General features: G+C 44.2%; 1 protein-coding gene across 1 annotated transcript in view; it reads right to left on the bottom strand.

The window, feature by feature from the left end:
* Positions 1 to 472: 472 nt before the first annotated feature.
* The window catches only part of mxra5a (matrix-remodelling associated 5a), a 60539-nt gene continuing 43008 nt past the window's right edge, over positions 473 to 18003 (bottom strand). The window contains exons 6-7 of the mRNA XM_060826287.1: positions 12861 to 13773; positions 473 to 6377 (exon numbers count right to left, since the gene is read on the bottom strand). Coding sequence (XP_060682270.1) covers positions 4472 to 6377; positions 12861 to 13773 — 2819 coding nt within the window. The 3' untranslated portion in view covers positions 473 to 4471. The remainder of the gene's footprint in view (positions 6378 to 12860; positions 13774 to 18003) is intronic.

Genomic DNA, 18003 nt, shown 5'->3' on the forward strand with positions numbered 1-18003 from the left:
GAGAATACCTCTGGGCCGCCCGAACCAACCAACCCAATCACCCCGTGGCTCAACACTTTAACTCCCCCTCCCACTCCACCAAGGACATGCAGGTCCTTGGACTCCTCCACCGGCAGAACACAACTACACGACGGCTGGAGGAGGAGCGCCTCATCTTCCGCCTGGGAACCCTCCAACCACAAGGTATGAATTCAGATTTCTCCAGCTTCCTCATTTCCCCTCCCCCCACCTTGTCTCAGTCGGTTCCCTCAACTCAGCACCGCCCTCCTAACCTGCAATCCTCTTCCTGACCTCTCCGCCCCCACCCCACTCCGGCCTATCACCCTCACCTTGACCTCCTTCCACCTATCCCACCTCCATCGCCCCTCCCCCTAGTCCCTCCTCCCTACCTTTTATCTCAGCCTGCTTGGCTCTCTCTCTCTTATTCCTGATGAAGGGCTTATGCTCGAAACGTCGAATTCTCTATTCCTGAGATGCTGCCTAACCTGCTGTGCTTTGACCAGCAACACATTTGCAGCCTTGATGGGCTGAATGGCCTGCTTCCACACTAGGGATTTTATGAAATGTGGAGTAGGGTGGGATGCTCTTCGGAGGGTTGATGGACTCGATCTGCATTGTCAGGGTTCTAAGATTCACTTGAAATTCTTCATTTTGTGGAAGTCTGCTTATCATCTATATCTTCCTACTTGATGTGTAAAATCATTCAGTAAATTTAAAATGCTTGGAATAACACAACACAATCTCCAACCTATGGATTTCCCTTGCATTAGTTAGCTCTGAGTCACATATACATTAATAAAGATTTAATACTTCAGATTAGATTAGATTAGATTCCCTATAGTGTGGAAACAGGCCCTTCAGCCCAACAAGTCCACACCGACCCTTCGAAGAACAACCCACCCAGACTCATTCCCCTACATTTACCCCTGACTAATGCACCTATCACTATGGGCAATTTAGCACGGCCAGTTCACCTAACCTGCTCATCTTTTTGATCAACTGAAAGGTTGAAGACAAATAGTAGGAGAAGGCAACTTGCTCTCTATTCCTTTTCACCATCTGAGCCTGGTGATGGTATATGTTGCAGTTTTCATGATATTACAGGGAGCAGATAAGGTGGATAGCGAGAAACTAATTCTGCTTCAACAAAAACAGGAATTGCTGGAGCGAAAACAGAAAATATAGAATTAAGGTAAAGGTGTGGCAGCATCTGTGGAGAGAGGGATGGAGTTAAGGCTTTGGGTCTGGGGACCCTTCATCAGATCTTGTTCTGGAGAAGGGTCACTGGACTTGAAATGTTAACTTTGTCTTCTCTCCAAAGAAGCTGCCAGACCTGCTGAGTTTCTCCAGCAATTCCTGTTTCTGATTCAGATTTTCAGCATGTTTGAGCAACAAAATCTCAAAGTTAGTCATACCCTTTCAGCGATGAATTTACAGGTTAGTTACATATGCAAATGACAATTTATGCATAGTCAGTTACTCATTTTAAATCTGAGATTGACAGTTTTCTGTTAACTTCAAGATATTAAGGGATATTAAGGGTAAATAATTGGACTGGTCACAGATCAGCCATGATCTCGATAAATGGCAAAACAGAGTGAAATGGCCTACTCCTATCCTTTATTCTCACGTGCAGTGTATGGGGAAAAGTCATGTCAGTCACCAAGGCCTGATGTCTCATTGAAGAGGGACGACTGTCGGTAGGTTTAACCTGTTGATCTACCTGCCTCAGGTGAGGGGCAAGTTGGGATAGCAGGGCATTCATGGTGACCTTGGCCAGAGCCAGAATGCACGGAGGGCATCACACCATCCCGCCAACTGAGTTAATTGACACCTGCACAATGGATGTGCTTGTGTCTGACATGAGTCATGGGCATGTACAACGTGTCTGGGTGCGGAGTGCTTGGCTTGCTGCTTCTCAGAAATTTGATGGATATTTGAAATTGTTGTGCTTTCTGATGGCAGAACTTGGAGTGGTGACAATTGAGAATGGAAGGATTAATGATAGGTTTGAGCACACGTCTTCCATCCTGATCAAAAAGTGGAATATTGGGATAAATTTGGCCGTTCTGACATTAATGACCATCTATGCCATAAAAAAGAGCAGAGATGACAGGAATTACCATCCTGAGCAACATTCTAGAACAAACTGCTTTCCCAACACTTAGTCTTTTCACAATATCATTCTCAGACTAGAGGCATCACTGGTAGTTACCTTCCTTCGTATTGTGCACACTGGATATTCTTTGATAAATCTGAAATGGTTCTTGAGATTGCTTAAAGGGTCAGTCCCATTGGTGTGTGAGACTACAATCCCTGTAGACCACACCAGGTAAGGGCAACAATTTTCTTTCCCTGTATTAATGAGCAAGTTGGGTTTTATTTACCAAACATTGGACCACATTATGGATCACTTTTACCGAGAGTGGTTCTCTCTGTCAGTAACATGTTTTGTAAAATATAATTCAAATTCTCAAACTCATTTTGATCCGAGCATACATTCTCTGGATTATTGTCCAGATGTTGGGTAGTAGTCACAAAGCATAACCACGGCAGTCCTGTATTCTACGGCTGTATGGAGAATGTGGCCAATTGTGGCATTCCTTCTGTCACACTGTTCAGCTTAATTTGTCACAGAGCTGGGTCATTGTGGTCAGGATAGCACAATACCAGAGTTGCACATAAACCAATGTGGATCACTGAGCAGAGAATGTAAGTCGACATCCCTACTTTTAATAACATCCTAAGATTTACATAAAACTTACAAGCTACTTATGTTTAAAAGACAGACATTTTTATTTACATGGTTGTGTAATGGCACTGATAATTCTCACAGTAACTTACTAAAAATATTTATTATTTATGTACAATTAAGTCCAGAAATGATGTGAAATCTTTTGAATCACTGGTTCAGCTTTGGCTGGAGTATTGTATCCAATTCTGGGCCCCGCACTGTATGCCAAATCCTTGGAAACGTAACGCAGAAAGATTTACTCAAGTTTGTACAAAGAATGATGGACTTCTATTATGTAGAGAGGCTACAGAAGCTTATCCTTAAGAGCAGACAAGACTATGAGGAGATCGATAGATGTTGAAAATGAAGAGTTTTGGTTGGACAAAGACAGTGAAGCTGTTTCCATTGGCGGGAGATTTGGTGACCAGAGACACAAATTTAGGTTAATAGGCCAAAGACCAGAGAGGACGGCAAGTGTATTCATGCATCGAGCTGTCGTATGCTGGTTGAAAGGGCAGTGGAAACAGTTTCAATCGTCTCTTTCAAAAGAGAATTGGATAAATACTTGAGAGAAAAGGAATCACAGGATGCTGGCAATAGAGCAGCTGGGTGAGACTAATTGGATTAGCCTTTTCAAAGAGCTAGCGCAAGCATGATGGGCCAAATGACCTCCGTATCATGTCATGAAGCTATTTGAAAGGGAGAGTCTTCCATTTGATAACCACTGCCGCTTGTGGTGCAAAGTACTTAGTAAAATCAAATTTGGTTATTAAAATAATTAGCACTAACAACTGTATAAAATGCATCGCTTGACTTCTAAAATTTATTGACTTCATGTCACTACCTGACTTCTAAAATTTATTGACTTCATGTCACATTAATATAGAAAAGCTTCAAGTCCCATTTTCCACAGTCACAGCTTGTTGTTAATTACAAGAGCACCATTGACACCAATGTTACTTTACCCACAATGATCTATGATTCAGGACAGAGTTCATTACCAACAAGCTCAAACTCAATGGGAATGATTGCCGAGACAGTTTTTCATTAAACAAAGCCAAAATTTCTCTTTTCCTGCAAACAATGGCAATTAGAGACAAATGACATTTGTATTTAGAAAATCCCTCGTACTGACTCGTGGCGTGCTGGATATTTTCCATAACCTCCAACTGAAGACTGAGGTAACAATCAACTCCTTTTCATTTGTACATACGTGGACAACTGGTCAGCATTTACTGCCCGTCCCTAGTTGCCACTCAGAAGACAGTGGCGAACCACAGCAGTCCTTGTGCTGTAGGTAGACCCACAATACAGTTAGGGAGGGAATTCCAGGATTTTGACCCAGCGACACTGAAGGAACGGTGATATACTTCCAAGTCAGGGTGGTGAGCAGCTTGGAGGGGAACTTGCAAGTGGCGGTGTTCCCATGTATCTGCTGCCCTTCTCCTTCTGAATGGAACTAGTTTGAAAATATCAGTGTTTATATCCACCCAGCACAAATTTAAAATTGGTCATCTTTTTTTTTAAACAGCACAAGTCAGCAGAAATCCGTACTGCCAAACTTGGAAGAGAAACGTGAGGCAAAACATTTGAGAGCACGTCGAAGCAATATTTTGTGCCACCTTTTCATAAAGCTCAGCAAGGTGGTCTGAACTGGCACTGTCCATTGAAGGCCATTGACTAAGGGGGAGGGGGGAGGGGGGGAGGGGAGGAAACAGTCTTAAAAGAAACACTCACTTAAAAAACGTGGACGTAGGTCATCTTCGAGTCGCTGCCCAGCAGGTTTTTAGCAGTGCATTTATAAAAGCCAGTGTCTCTGTTGCTCGGATTCTGTAAAATTAGCAACCCTTGAGGGTCAAGGTATTTGTTTCCAATCAAGCGAGCCTGATTTATGACCGTGACCCGGGTCTTGTCTGGAAGTTCCCAGCTTATTTCCGCTCTCGGGATCCCCATGGCCCTGCAGTTCAACTGAACCGAGACACCGTGTCTCACATACGTCACGGGACTCGGCCCGTTGGTAATGCGGGGAGGGTAGGCTATCACAATCACTGAGACACTCATGAAGCTAAGGCCCAGGTCGCTCATGGCTTTGCAAGAGTAAGTCCCTCTGTCGTACACAGAGGCATCATTAACAATGAGTGAGCCGTTCTGCAAGACGGAGAAGCGGCCTACATCTTGAGGTCTGTTCAGGACCACTCCACTGGGCAAAACCCATGATAACTCAGGTTGCGGATTTCCCCCTACCATGCAATCCAGCCTCATCCTTTCTCCCGGCAGGATTTGGACCAAACTCGTGTACCGATTGCGTATTTCGGGTTTATGGCCAATCTCCAAAGTCACCAACCTCTCAACGGAGCCCACCGTGTTCCTGGCAATGCAGCGGTAAGCTCCAGCCTCTGCGGCAGATGGACTACTGATGTGTAAGGTGCCATCCCTACCATGGTACATCTTTCGCAATCGCTGACCGCTCAGGAGCCTGTTCCCATCCGGTAGGATCCAGGTTGTTTCCGGAGTTGGAATCCCCCTGGAAGAGCAGTTCAGGTTTACACTGTTGCCGATCACGATGGCAACCCCAGCACTAAGTGGGTTGGTGAATGAAGGCTTCTCCAGGGTGTTCACTACTTCGAGATGCACAGTCAGCCTGGCTTCTCCTCCTTCGTTATGAGCAATGCACACTAACTTTTCTGCATCTGACCTCTTCAAGCTCTGGATGTCAAGTGTTCCATTGTGATGCACCTGAATTCTACTTCCATAATATGGGGCTGTTACAACCACATTTTCTGACAACACCCACATGACCCGTGGAGGAGGCACCCCTTCTGCCTTACAGTCTATTTGCTTGCGGGTTTCCCTCATTGCTTTTACCTTGATCACTGTATTCGTGCCCTTCTGTCCATTAATGCTGGGTGCTTCGATGTTTACCTGCACAGTGACGATTCTTCTACTCTCTCCTGCTGTATTTCTAGCGATGCACGTGTAGTTTCCGCTGTCTGATCTCTGCACCTTGTGTATGTGCAGAGTACCATCGGTTGTGACTTGGTACTTTGTGGAAGACAGGATGAATCTGTTGGTTGGAGAGTACCAGCTGATCCAGGGAGTTGGCTCTCCCTTAGCTCCACATTTTATTGTGAAGGACTCACCGTACGCCACCTGAACAAGGGAGGGCGCGCCACTCTGGAAGCTTGGTGGCTCTGCTACTACCTTTACGTTGACCTTCATCTCATCTTTACCAATCTGGTTTACCGCATAGCAAGTGTAGTCACCTTCATCTCTCAACCCAACCTCATTGAAGTACAGGGTGCCGTTATCGAAAACTATGTATCTGCGGGTTCTTGTCCCACTGTCATCGGACTGCATGACACTGTTGACCATGGTACCATCTGGGAGGCTCCAGGAGATCTCTGGATCTGGTAATCCTGATGCGATGCAGTCAACCTTGAGATCTTTACCATACATAACCTTCTGCTTGACATCCTGCTTGTACTCAATCTTTGCTGGCTTCATCATCACATTCACCTTAAGCACCATGAAGTCATCTCCCATCTTGTTCCTGGCTACACAAAGGTAATCTCCAGCGTCTTTGTCTGTAACTGATTGAACGACCAGGGTGCCATTGTCATATACTTTGATTCTCTTGCTATAACTGAAACATTAAAAAAAGACACATTCAGAACTGAGTAACCAACAATAGAACACTTTATTCATGTTTTAATTCTGGTATGACTCTTCTTCAGTTCTGATGAAGAGCCATATTGGACTTAAACATTAATTTTGTTTCTTTCTCCATAGATGCTGTCAGACGTTCTGAGTTTCTCCAGCATTCTCTGTGTCTATCCAGCATCTGCAGTATTCTACCTCCAATGTAAGTTTTTGGTAGTTAGAACCTTGCTATGTCCATTTCCATGGGGGAGCTGGCACTTTACTTTAACCCTTGTGAGGTGGACATGTTTAATTACATCCCAGATTTTAGATAGGCAGTTTTCCCAAATCATATCTTTGTGAGAGCTAAAACAGTGTGAGGACTGATCCTTGGTTTGTCTTTGTGACACTCTATCCAGCTGATCTCAGTGGGGCCAAGTTAGAAGAATAGGAACTCAGAGCAGGGGGTGACCATTCAGCCCTTCGAGCCTGCTCCACCATTCAGTAATATCATGGCTGATCATTTACCTCAATGCCATATTTCCCGCTTTCTCTCCATCCCCCTTGATGCCTTTAATATCTAATATCTATACTGTGAGGGCTATGCCTGGTACTGGAGGTATTCTAACTCATGCAAATGAGTGTGTATCTTGGCTGTAAGATTTGCTTTTTTGCTATGGTATCAAAGCATTAACCACTGAACTGTATTTTTTCCATTTTTATTGTAGCATCAGCAGTATTCTCCTCTAGTTTTCTTGCTGTCCACTACTTCTGCATTTCTGATCCAATATCAGATGGAGTAATACTTGATTTGATGATACAGCCAAACAGCTTTACTCCTGAGATGTTCCGATAACTCACACACCTCGAGCCCCTTTCATACTAAACAATATCCCAGTGGGGTTTCCCAAATGCGTCAATGAACACACGAGCAAACATTGTGGGGTGGAGGAATGGGGCAAGCTGCCAAAGATGTGATAAAATAAGTAGGTTTTAAGAAGGCTAGGAAAATGGTGAGAGAGAGAGAATAAAGTGCAACCATTTGGAGATAAACCCTGGATAAAGTGGCTAAAAATTGCAGCTTGACCATCATTTTACAGATGGTGAAGTGTCATTCCCTTTGATCTGCTCTTAGGTGGTCAATGTTAGATGCTGTCCAGGTCCGGCTGCCTGTCTCCTCTTTCTTGGCAGGTTCATGGGGTGTGTGCATCACTGGCTGGGCCTACATTTATTGGCCAATCCTAATTGCCCTTGTGAAGGTGAAAGTGAGCTCTTCATGAACCACTGCAGTATATTTGGTCTTGGTAGAGCCTCAATGCTGACTGGGAAGCGATCCAGGATTTTGACACTTAAGGATGGTGTGAGATTTGGTGAGTGATTTGGAGGGTTCTGGTATTCCATGTGTCTGCCAACCCTTGCCCTTCTAGATCATCTACCACCAGTTAATTCACCTGTGACAATCTGGATGTGAGAAGCAACACATGCAGGAAGGAGAATGTGTTCCATGTTTTCTCCTCCATTGGGACAACGTGGAAGATCATCCTCTCAGACCTAGTTATTGATCATCTGATCTAATTTATTCTTATGTGGAATCTAATCATATTTTGCTTTACATTCTCTTGCAAAGTCTCTTGATGCACTTTGTACAATGGGAATTGATAAACTGTAATGAAGTGGTGACGTATATCTTCATGAGACTGTTTAAATGCTGAAAAGCCGCAGAAGCTGCAACACAAATGGACTTAGCGATAAGACACAGAAAGCTAGCACATTAGTACAGCAGGTAATCAGGAAGGCTAACGGAATGTTGGCCATTATTCAAGTGGGGTCAGAGGATAAGAGGAGGCAAGTCTTATTGCAGCCATTCAAGGTGCTGAGGAGACAACATCTGGAACAGTTTTCATCCTCTTATTTAAGGAAAGATATTATTTCACTGGAAGCAGCTCAGACAAGGTTCACTAGATATGGAGAGATTAGCATATGAGCAAAAGCTGGGACTCCACTTACTAGAGCTTATACGAATAAGAGGCGAACTCATTGAAGCATAAAGAACTCTAAAAGGGGCTTGACAGGGTAAATGCCAGGAGGATGATAGCCCTGAGGGAGAGTCTAACACCAGAGACATAGTCTTCGAATTAAGAGGCACCAATTGAATTCCGAGATGAGGAGGAATTTCTTCACTCAGAGGCCTATGGGTCTATGGAACCCCTTGCCTCAGAGATCTGTGGGGACAGAGTCCTTGGGTATATTTAATGATCTTTTCGTCTTCACTGTCAATGGGGGTGGTGCCAGGGGACTGGAGAGTGGCGAATGTTGTGCCCCTGTTCAAAAAAGGGAATAGGGATAACCCCGGGAATTACAGGCCAGTTAGTCTTACTTCAGTGGTAGGCAAAGTAATGGAAAGGGTACTGAGGGATAGGAGTTATAAGTATCTGGATAGACACTGCTTGATTAGGGACAGCTAGCATGGATTTGTGAGGGGTAGGTCTTGCCTTACATGTCTTATTGAAATCTTTGAGGAGGTGACCAAGCATGTAGATGAGGTAGAGCAGTGGATGTAGTGTACATGGATTTTAGTAAGGCATTTGATAAGGTTCCCCATGGTAGGCTTATGCAGAAAGTCAGGAGGCACGGGATAGTGGGAAGTTTGGCCAGTTGGATAAAGAACTGGCTAACTGGTCGAAATTAGAGAGTGATGGTAGATGGTAAATATTCAGCCTGGAGCCCAGTTACAAGTGGAGTTCCGCAGGGATCAGTTCTGGGTCCTCTGCTGTTTGTAATTTTTATTAATGACTTGGAAGAGGGAGTTGAACGGGGAGGGGTCAATAAATTTGCAGACGATACGAAGATTGGTGAAGTTGTGGATAGTGAGGAGGGCTGTTGTCGGCTGCAAAGGGACTTAGATATGATGCAGAGCTGGGCTGAGGAGTGGCAGATGGAGTTCAACCCTGTCAACTGTGAGGTTGTCCATTTTGGAAGGACAAGTAAGAATGCAGAATACAGGGTTAACGGTAGGGTTCTTAGTAAGGTGGAGGAGCAGAGGGATCTTGGGGTCTAAGTTCATAGATCTTTGAAAGTTGCCACTCAGGTGGATAGAGCTTGTAAGAAGGCCTATGGTGTATTAGCATTCATTAGCAGAGGGATTGAATTCAAGAGTCGTGAGGTGATGTTGCAGCTGTATAGGACCTTGGTAAGGCCACATTTGGAGTACTGTATGCGGTTCTGGTCACCTCATTTTAGGAAAGATGTGGAAGCTTTGGAGAGGGTGCAGAGGAGATTTACCAGGATGTTGCCTGGAATGGAGAATAGATCATACAAGGATAGGTTGAGAATGCTAGGCCTTTTCTTGTTGGAACAGCGAAGGATGAGGGGTGACTTGATAGAGGTTTATAAGATGATCAGGGGAATAGATAGAGTAGACAGTCAGAGACTTTTTTCCCGGGTACAACAGAGTGTTACAAGGGGACATAAATTAAAGGTGAAGGGTGGAAGGTATAGGGTGGATGTTGGGGGTAGGTTCTTTACCCAGAGAGTGGTGGGGACATGGAGTGCGCTGGCTGTGGGAGTGGCAGAGTCAGAATCATTGGTGACCTTTAAGCAGTAATTGGATAGGTACATGGATAGGTGCTTAAGCTAGGACAAATGTTTGGCACAACATCGTGGGCCAAAGGGCCTGTTCTGCGCTGTATTGTTCTATGTTCTATGTTCTATTTAAGGCTTAGCTACATAGATTCTTGATCAGTCAGGGACTCAAGAATTATAGGGAACAATGCAGGGAAGTGGACATGAGGAATGTTGGATCACCCATAATCTTATTGAATGGGGAGCAGGCTTGAGGGGCTGAATGGTCTACTCCATTCCTATTTCTTATCTCTGATAGAAATAGTGACATCAGCATACGAGCAAGAGGTGGTATAGAAAGGACAGTATTAGTGAGAGATGGACTTACAGAGACAAATATAAGTGCAACTGAAAGAGTTTGCAGAAACCAATTTGAATCATTCATAACTGTGGAGGAATCATTACATGACCACAAACCACCAGCAGAGACAAGAATAGCTATCTCTCGAATGTGGTGAATCAAACCATGTCTTGTGGCAATGCAAAGCAATTGTTTTAAAGGTACATTACACAGATAAACAGTTGTTGTTGTTCTTGGACCTGGGCTGCAACCATTTGTTCAGGATATAAGGAAAGGTTTGAGGAGTTGACTGGTGTGAATGAATTCGAAGCAATGAGCTAAATCTAAATATCCTGCCCTTTGGCCTTATGGTCTTTCAGTGAAGGATGGATTTTGATCATCACACTTCAGTCTAAAACCATGTCTGTTGACAGATTCCAAAACCCCTCATTCATCTATGGAATTAAATGTCTCATGCTGTGAGGAGGTTTTGCCCAATTAAAATTGCTGACTTATTATTGCAAAGCAAAGTGGTTTGTTCTCCAATCACAGCTGCAAGGCCCAACTTTCTCAGATGAGTTGCTGTAATGGTAACTATGACAATCATACTCGACTTGTGGTAAAAACACATTTGAATCATTAATGTCCTTTCGGGAGAGAAATCTGCCATCCTTACCTGGTTTTGCCTATACATGACTCCAGATCAAAAGCAATGTGATTAACTCTGAGCTTCCCTCTGAAATGGCCTAGCAAGCCAATCAATTCTAGGAACATTAAGGAAGGGCATGTTTCCAGCAATACCCAGATCCATGAAAAATAGGAGTCAAAAAAGGCATTCAGACATAGAACAAATTTGGATTCATATAGTACATTTTACAATCTTATAAGATTCCTATAAAGTGTTTATAGGCAATGAATATTTGTTGAAATATTGAGGTGGAAGAAAGATGGTGATGAATAATCAGATAGTCTTTTTTTTTCTAGTGACGTTGCTTGAGGGATAACTGTTAACTAGAAGATCAGGGAGCAGTTCCTTCCTCTGTCTTCTGGATAAAATGTTAGTGACTTCTGCCTGCTCAGGTGCATGTAAATGACCCAAGACACTGTTTTGAAGCAGGGCAGAAGAATCCTCATCTGTATCCTGGCGTCAATTTATCCCTGAGCCAACATTGCAAAAGAAAAGATGCCTGGTCATTATCACATTGACTGACAGCTTGCTGCACACAAATTGGTTGTCCATTTGATGCAAAAAAAACTGTGAATGACCTGCAAAACTGCTCCATCGGCTGAAGAGAGCATTGGGACAATGTATTACAATGCAAGTCCATTTTCTGCCCCTTAGAAAGTGGCCTGTGGGATCTTACACAGTCATTTGAGACAGCTGATAATGCTGCCATTCAACAAAGCACTGGTATTCAAATTGGAATTTTACGTCAACTCACTGGAGGGAGACTTGAACACATAACATTTAGACTAAAAGCACAGGCCCGGCTATCAAGTGAGCCACATCTGATTGATTGTAGCTCAGGTATATTGTACTGGCTTGTACATTCACCCACCAAATCATTGAGACAGCTTCTGCTACAAAGGCTCTAATGTCCTTCGCTGAAAATGGGGGGAGATCTTGGTGTAGTGGTAAAATCATTGGAGAAGTCATCCAAAGACCCAGGCTAATGCTGTGGGGGTAAGAGTTCACTAACCCCAGTACTGCAGGTGGTGGAAGTTAAGTCTAATTCACAACATTTGGAATTGAAAGCTATCATCAATTGTGCATTGGTAGTGACCATATCCTTTAGCCAGGAGGCCCAAGTTTGAAGTCCTTCTTGCTCCATACGCATGTGTGATATCATCTCTGAACAGACTGATTGGAAAACACCTACAACATCAATTGTCCTAATGACCCATCAGGTTCACTGATGCCCTGGACAGAAAGCAATCTACCTCCCTTACCAACTGTTTGTATACGTTCAGAAAAATGTTGGTTGATTTTTGTCTGGGCAAGGCCAACCCACGCAATCATGGAAACGTAACAGATTTGAAATACTGCATGCAATTCTAGTCTTCCTGCTATTGACATGGTTCAGAAAAGATTTACAAGGATGTTGCCAGGGTTGGAGGGTTTGAGCTACAGGGACAGGCTGTACAGGCTGGGGCTATTTTCCCTGGACCGTCAGAGGCTGAGGGGTGACCTTATACAGGGTCATTAAATCATGAGGGACATGGATAGGGTAAATGGCCAAGGTCTTTTCTCTGGGGTGGGGCAGTCCAAAACTAGACAACATAGTTTAAGGTGAGAGAGGAAATATTTAAAAGGGACCTAAGAGGCAACTTTTTCATGCAGAAGTTGGTGCGTACATGGAATGAGCTGACAGAGGAAGCTGGAAGAGTTACAACATTTAAAAGGCATGCGGATGGAATAATGAATAGGAAGGGTTTAGAGGGATATGGGCCAAATGCTAAAAAATGGGACTAGATTAGTTTGGGATAGCTGGTCAGCATGGATGAGTTGGACTGAAGGGTCGGTTTCCAGCTGTACATCTCTGTGACTCTAAATCCCATTAAGGAATAAATGGAAATGGAAACTACCTGTAGCGTGAATCCACTAGCAATCTTGATGGCAATCTCCAGAGTATTCTTGGACCTGGATCTCCTGCAGCAACACAGTCCAGGTGTAGAGTGCTTCCATAGCTAATGTCGACTCTTTGAGGAGAGGATACAGTAATCTTGGCGGTTGCTGAGCGCTTTTGAATGTTTATGCTGACTGTCCTCCTGGCAACACCAACTATATTGGTCGCCACGCATTCGTAATTTCCCACGTCACGCTCTGACAGGCTACGTATGTAAAGTGTCCCATTTGGGAAAACGAACAGGTTGCCGTTGATAAATTGGGAAGGCCGGATCTGTGTCCTATCGAAAAGGATCCAGCGGATATTTGCTGGGGGTGCAGCTTTGGCAGTGCAGTGAACGTGGATGCCCTGGCCTGGAGCGACAGTCAGGCTTTCAGACTTTTCTTGCTGAATCATGGGTGGCAGTGCTGCCACGTGGAGCCTCACCGTCACGGTGTCTGCTCCCACGGCGTTGCTGGCGATGCACTTGTAGATCCCGCGGTCTGAGAACGCGGTCTCCCTGATGGACAGGGTCCCGTTCTGTGATAGCGTCAAGCTGCCTCCTCCTCTGCCAACGCCAACGCCGGGGGTCTGCAGGAGCTTTCTGCTGGGCAGCAGCCAGGAAACCTGGGGAACAGGTATCCCCTCAGCTCTGCACTCCGCCAGGAACGGTTGTCCCAGGTAGACGGTGGTGTCTTTGTAGCGGGATCCATCTATCCTCGGAGGCTGGGCCAGCACGATCAATGTGGTCACCATCTTATCTGTGCCATGCAGGTTTTGCACTGTGCACAAGTACTGCCCGCGGTCCTGCACTTGGACGTTGCGAATTCCCAGTGTCCCATTGTCAAAAACTTCAAATCGCAGTGTTCTGCTGCTTGTCATCATCACAGCTCCTGGAAGAAACAGGAGCATTTTAAGGTTGAACGACTTAATTTCAGCCAGAGAGTTAGCGAGGATGTTATTCTTTTGAAGAATTTATGACATAGAAACATAGGAAATAGGAGCAAGCACAGGCCATTTGGCCCATGAAGCCTGCTCTCCCACTTATGATCATCCAACTCCATAGCTGGTTTTGTTTCTCCCCGATATCCTTTGACCCCTTTAGCTTCAATGCTATTTCTTCTTGAAGTCATACAATGTTTTGGTCTCAACTGCTTTCTATGGTGTCAAATTCTACAGGCTCACTCATCCCTGGATGATGGAATTTCTCCTCATCTCAGTCCTAAATGGTTTTCTCCTGTATCCTTAGACTGTGACCCATGTTCTGGACTTCCCTGCCATAGCAACATCCTTCCTGCACTTCTCCTGTCCAGACCTGTTAGACATCACAGGTTATTGAATCATTTCCCTATTCTGTGTATATTTGGCTCATTGAATCCAAACTCTATGGTCATTTGCAGTAAGTGATTCCATAGTTTCTCTACCCATCTGAGAAAAGAAATTCCTCCTCTTATGGGTGACCCCTTGTTCTGAGACTATGCCCCTCGTTGTAGACTGTCCTGCAAGGGGAAGCAAACTGTCTGCACCTACCCTGTCAAATCCCAAAAGAATCTTCTATGTATCAATAAGGATCCCACATCAGATTCTTTCCATACATTCCCTCAAGCAGCTCACCCCACCTGTCATGAAAGGGTTGTACAAGTAGGTAGCTAATCATGCACCAACATTTGCAACCACATGGTGGCAGTAGTTTGTACCATAGATAGGTACTCAGCGATTCGTTGAGGCTTCTCTGATGAAACCTGCCAAACTAACAACCACCATTACCTAGAAAGCCAAGGGCATAAGAGGCATGGGAACACCACTTCCTGCAGGTTCCCCTCCCAGGTGCCCATCAACCCGACTTGGAACTCAATGGTTATCAGAGAATGATAGAACTGGTATGGTGCAGATGGAGGCCATTCAGCTCATTGTATCTACACTTGGTCTCTGAATGCACACCCCTTCCTCATGACCCTCCATATCATCTCAGTATTATCTATCAAATATTCACCTAATGCTTTCTTGAATGCCTTGATTAAAACTGCTTCCACCACACATCCAGCCGGAGCATTCCAGACACTCCGAATTTGCCGTGTAAATGAATTTTTTTTCTCATGATACATTTGCTTCTTTTAAAACTGCACCCTCTTGTTCCTGATCCTTTTATGAATGGGAACAGATTTTTTCAATGTTCTCTATCCAGGTCCCGCATGACTTCAAAACCTTCAGCCAAATCACCTCTTAGCCTTCTCCTCTCCAAAGGATGGATCACTGCCAACTGCTCCAATCTATCTTCAAAACTGAAGTTTCTCAGCCTTGGAACCATTCTTGTGAATCTCTTCTGCATTTTTCTGATGATTTACACCCTTCCTAAAGTGAGACACCCAGAATTACATGCAATATTCCACCTAAGCACTAACTAGCATCTTATACACCTTATGTACCCTATTGCTTCACTGTCGCTGGAATTCCCTTGTTGCTGTGGTTATACCTAAAGCACATGGACTGCAGCGGTTCAAGAAGGCAATTTACCATTATCCTCTCTAGAGCAACTTAGGATGGGAACGAATGCTGATTTAGCTAGAGATACCCACATTCCATTAAATAATGCAGTGACAAAAACCTGCATAGATGACTAATTGGCAACATTTGCATCTAACCTTCATGTCAATAACTGCTGGGACCTTCTGACATGTTCTTGACTTGTGTCTTGTAAATGGTGGACAGGTGTTGGGGAGTCAAAAGATGAGAAACTCATCTCAGAATTCCCAGCCTCTGACCTGCTCTTGGAGTTACTATTAAATGTATTAATTCTATATTTAAACATGACTGGTCCAGTTCAGTTTCTCAACGGTAACTCCCTGAATATTGATCTCTGTCATGAAAACTCATGGTGTAATTGTGGTTCCAACACTGGTTGTAGAGAAGGACCAACAGGCACATCCTGCCAATTAGTGAACCACCATTTCTCGGTACTATATGTGTTCTGTCACTCCACTGAGCCCTCATCAGGTCAACCGTTTGCTTTTAATTCCATGAGTTTAAACTTTACCTCCAAATTTTGGATCATAGAATCTTCTCAAATCTTTTGACATTAGGGTGGCATGTTGGCTCAGTGGTTAGCATTGATGCTCACAGCATCGGGTACAACTGTCTGTGTGGAGTTTGCATATTCTTCCCAAGGGTGTCTGCAAGGGTTTCCTCCCACAGTTCAAAGGTATGTAGGTCAGGTGGATTTCCCATACTAAATTGCCCTGCAGTGTCTAGGCTGGATGGATGAGCCATAGGAAATGCAGGGTTGTAAGGGCGGGTGGATCTGGATGGGATGTTCTTTGGAGGGGTGGCGTGACCTCAATGGGCTGTTTGGCCTGTTTCCACACTGGAAGGATTCCATAATTCAACATCTGGGGATCCATATAGATGATTTCTATTGACTTTGCACAATGTTAAGTATAAACAATCACTTACATGGCATTTAAAACAATCCTACACTCTTCATCACCAATGAATGCTAATTTAAAGATTATAAAGGCAAAAACAGTCATGATGAGTGGAAGAATAGTCATGATAACTCCAAATTGCACCATAGAATCATTTCAAATCTGCTTGAGCATTTTGCTTAAAGTTTTGCACCTGATAGTACAGCACTCCCCTGTCCCACATGGATGTCTCAATCTTAATTATGTCTGTCGTGGGGCTTGAATCCAGGCCCTTTTGTCTCAGCGGTACATGTTCTACACAAAACCTACATTTACCAAATTTTCAGAATGGCCGTACAGTTCCCTGGAAGGAAAGACTGTACTCCGGGACCCTACTTTCTGGGTTGTATGAGGAAAATCATAGAAGCCCGCTAGTGCAGATTGGGGCCATTCAGCCCATTAAATCTGCACCAATCCTCCCACCTTGTCACAATAATATCCCATGGCCAACCCATTTGACCTGCACAACCCTGGACACTGCAGGGCAATTTAACATGGTCAATCCACCTAACCTGCATATCTATGGACTGAGGGAGAAAACCCACAGGGACAATGTGTAAAATCCACACAGGCAGTCACCAGTCGAACCTGGATCTCTGGCATGTTGAAACAGCAGTGCTAACCACTGAGCCACGGTACCACCCAGAGAATGGGAGAATGGAGTAATTGGGAGAATATTTATGATAAATAATAGCTCTTGGATGCATTTTGATTTGCTAGCTCCAAAATTATTGAAGATGCAATTGAAGGCTGATAGTCAGCCACCCAGTTAGATTAGATTAGATTAGATTACTTACAGTGTGGAAACAGGATCTTCGGCCGAGCAAGTCCACACCGACCCACCTAAGCGTATAACACCCAGACCCATACTCCTACATTTACCCCTTCACCGAACACTAGGGGCAGTTTAGCATGGCCAATTCACCTAACCTGCACATTTTTGGATTGTGGGAGGAAACCAGAGCACCTGGAGGAAACCCACATTGAGGAAGGAAGGATCCCCTAGCTTTCACATGGGAATCTGGTGCATCACGAATATGGCCATCTTAGCTAACTAATGACAACTAATACCCAGACTTCAGGGGTCAAGTTATGAGGAGAGATTATACAAATTAGGCCTGTTTTCTCTGGAATTTAGAAGTTTAAGGGTGATCTGAAAAAAGTATTCAAGATATTAACAGAAAAAGACAGGGTGGATAAAAATAAACAATTTCCATTGCTTGGGAATTCTAGAGCTAGGGAGCATAATCTACACGTTAAGGTTAGACCATTCAGGAGAAATACAGTATTAGGAAGCATTTTTAGACTCAAAGATTTGGAACTCTCTTCCACAGATGGCAATAATGCTGGATTAGATGTTAATTTTAAATTTGAGATAGATAAACAATTTGTTAAGCCAAGGTATTAAGGGATATGGGCCAAAGGCAGGTATATAAAGTTAGGTGGCAGATCATCCATGAGTGGTGGAATAGTTTTCAGGGGCTGAATGGCCTCCTCCTGTTCCTCTGCAGTGTGGGAATGGGGCAATTGGCTGCAGGAGGTCACGTGATGACACCCAGGAATATGTCTGACTCCAGAATTGATAACCCCATTCTAAATTAAGGTGACACTTGTACTGATGGAATGTGAGATTGTATTGAGCAAATGCCTTGATTAGAGTCA

This window comes from Hemiscyllium ocellatum, chromosome 6 (genome assembly GCF_020745735.1).
Source record: "Hemiscyllium ocellatum isolate sHemOce1 chromosome 6, sHemOce1.pat.X.cur, whole genome shotgun sequence".
NCBI classification, from domain to species: Eukaryota; Metazoa; Chordata; class Chondrichthyes; order Orectolobiformes; family Hemiscylliidae; genus Hemiscyllium; species Hemiscyllium ocellatum.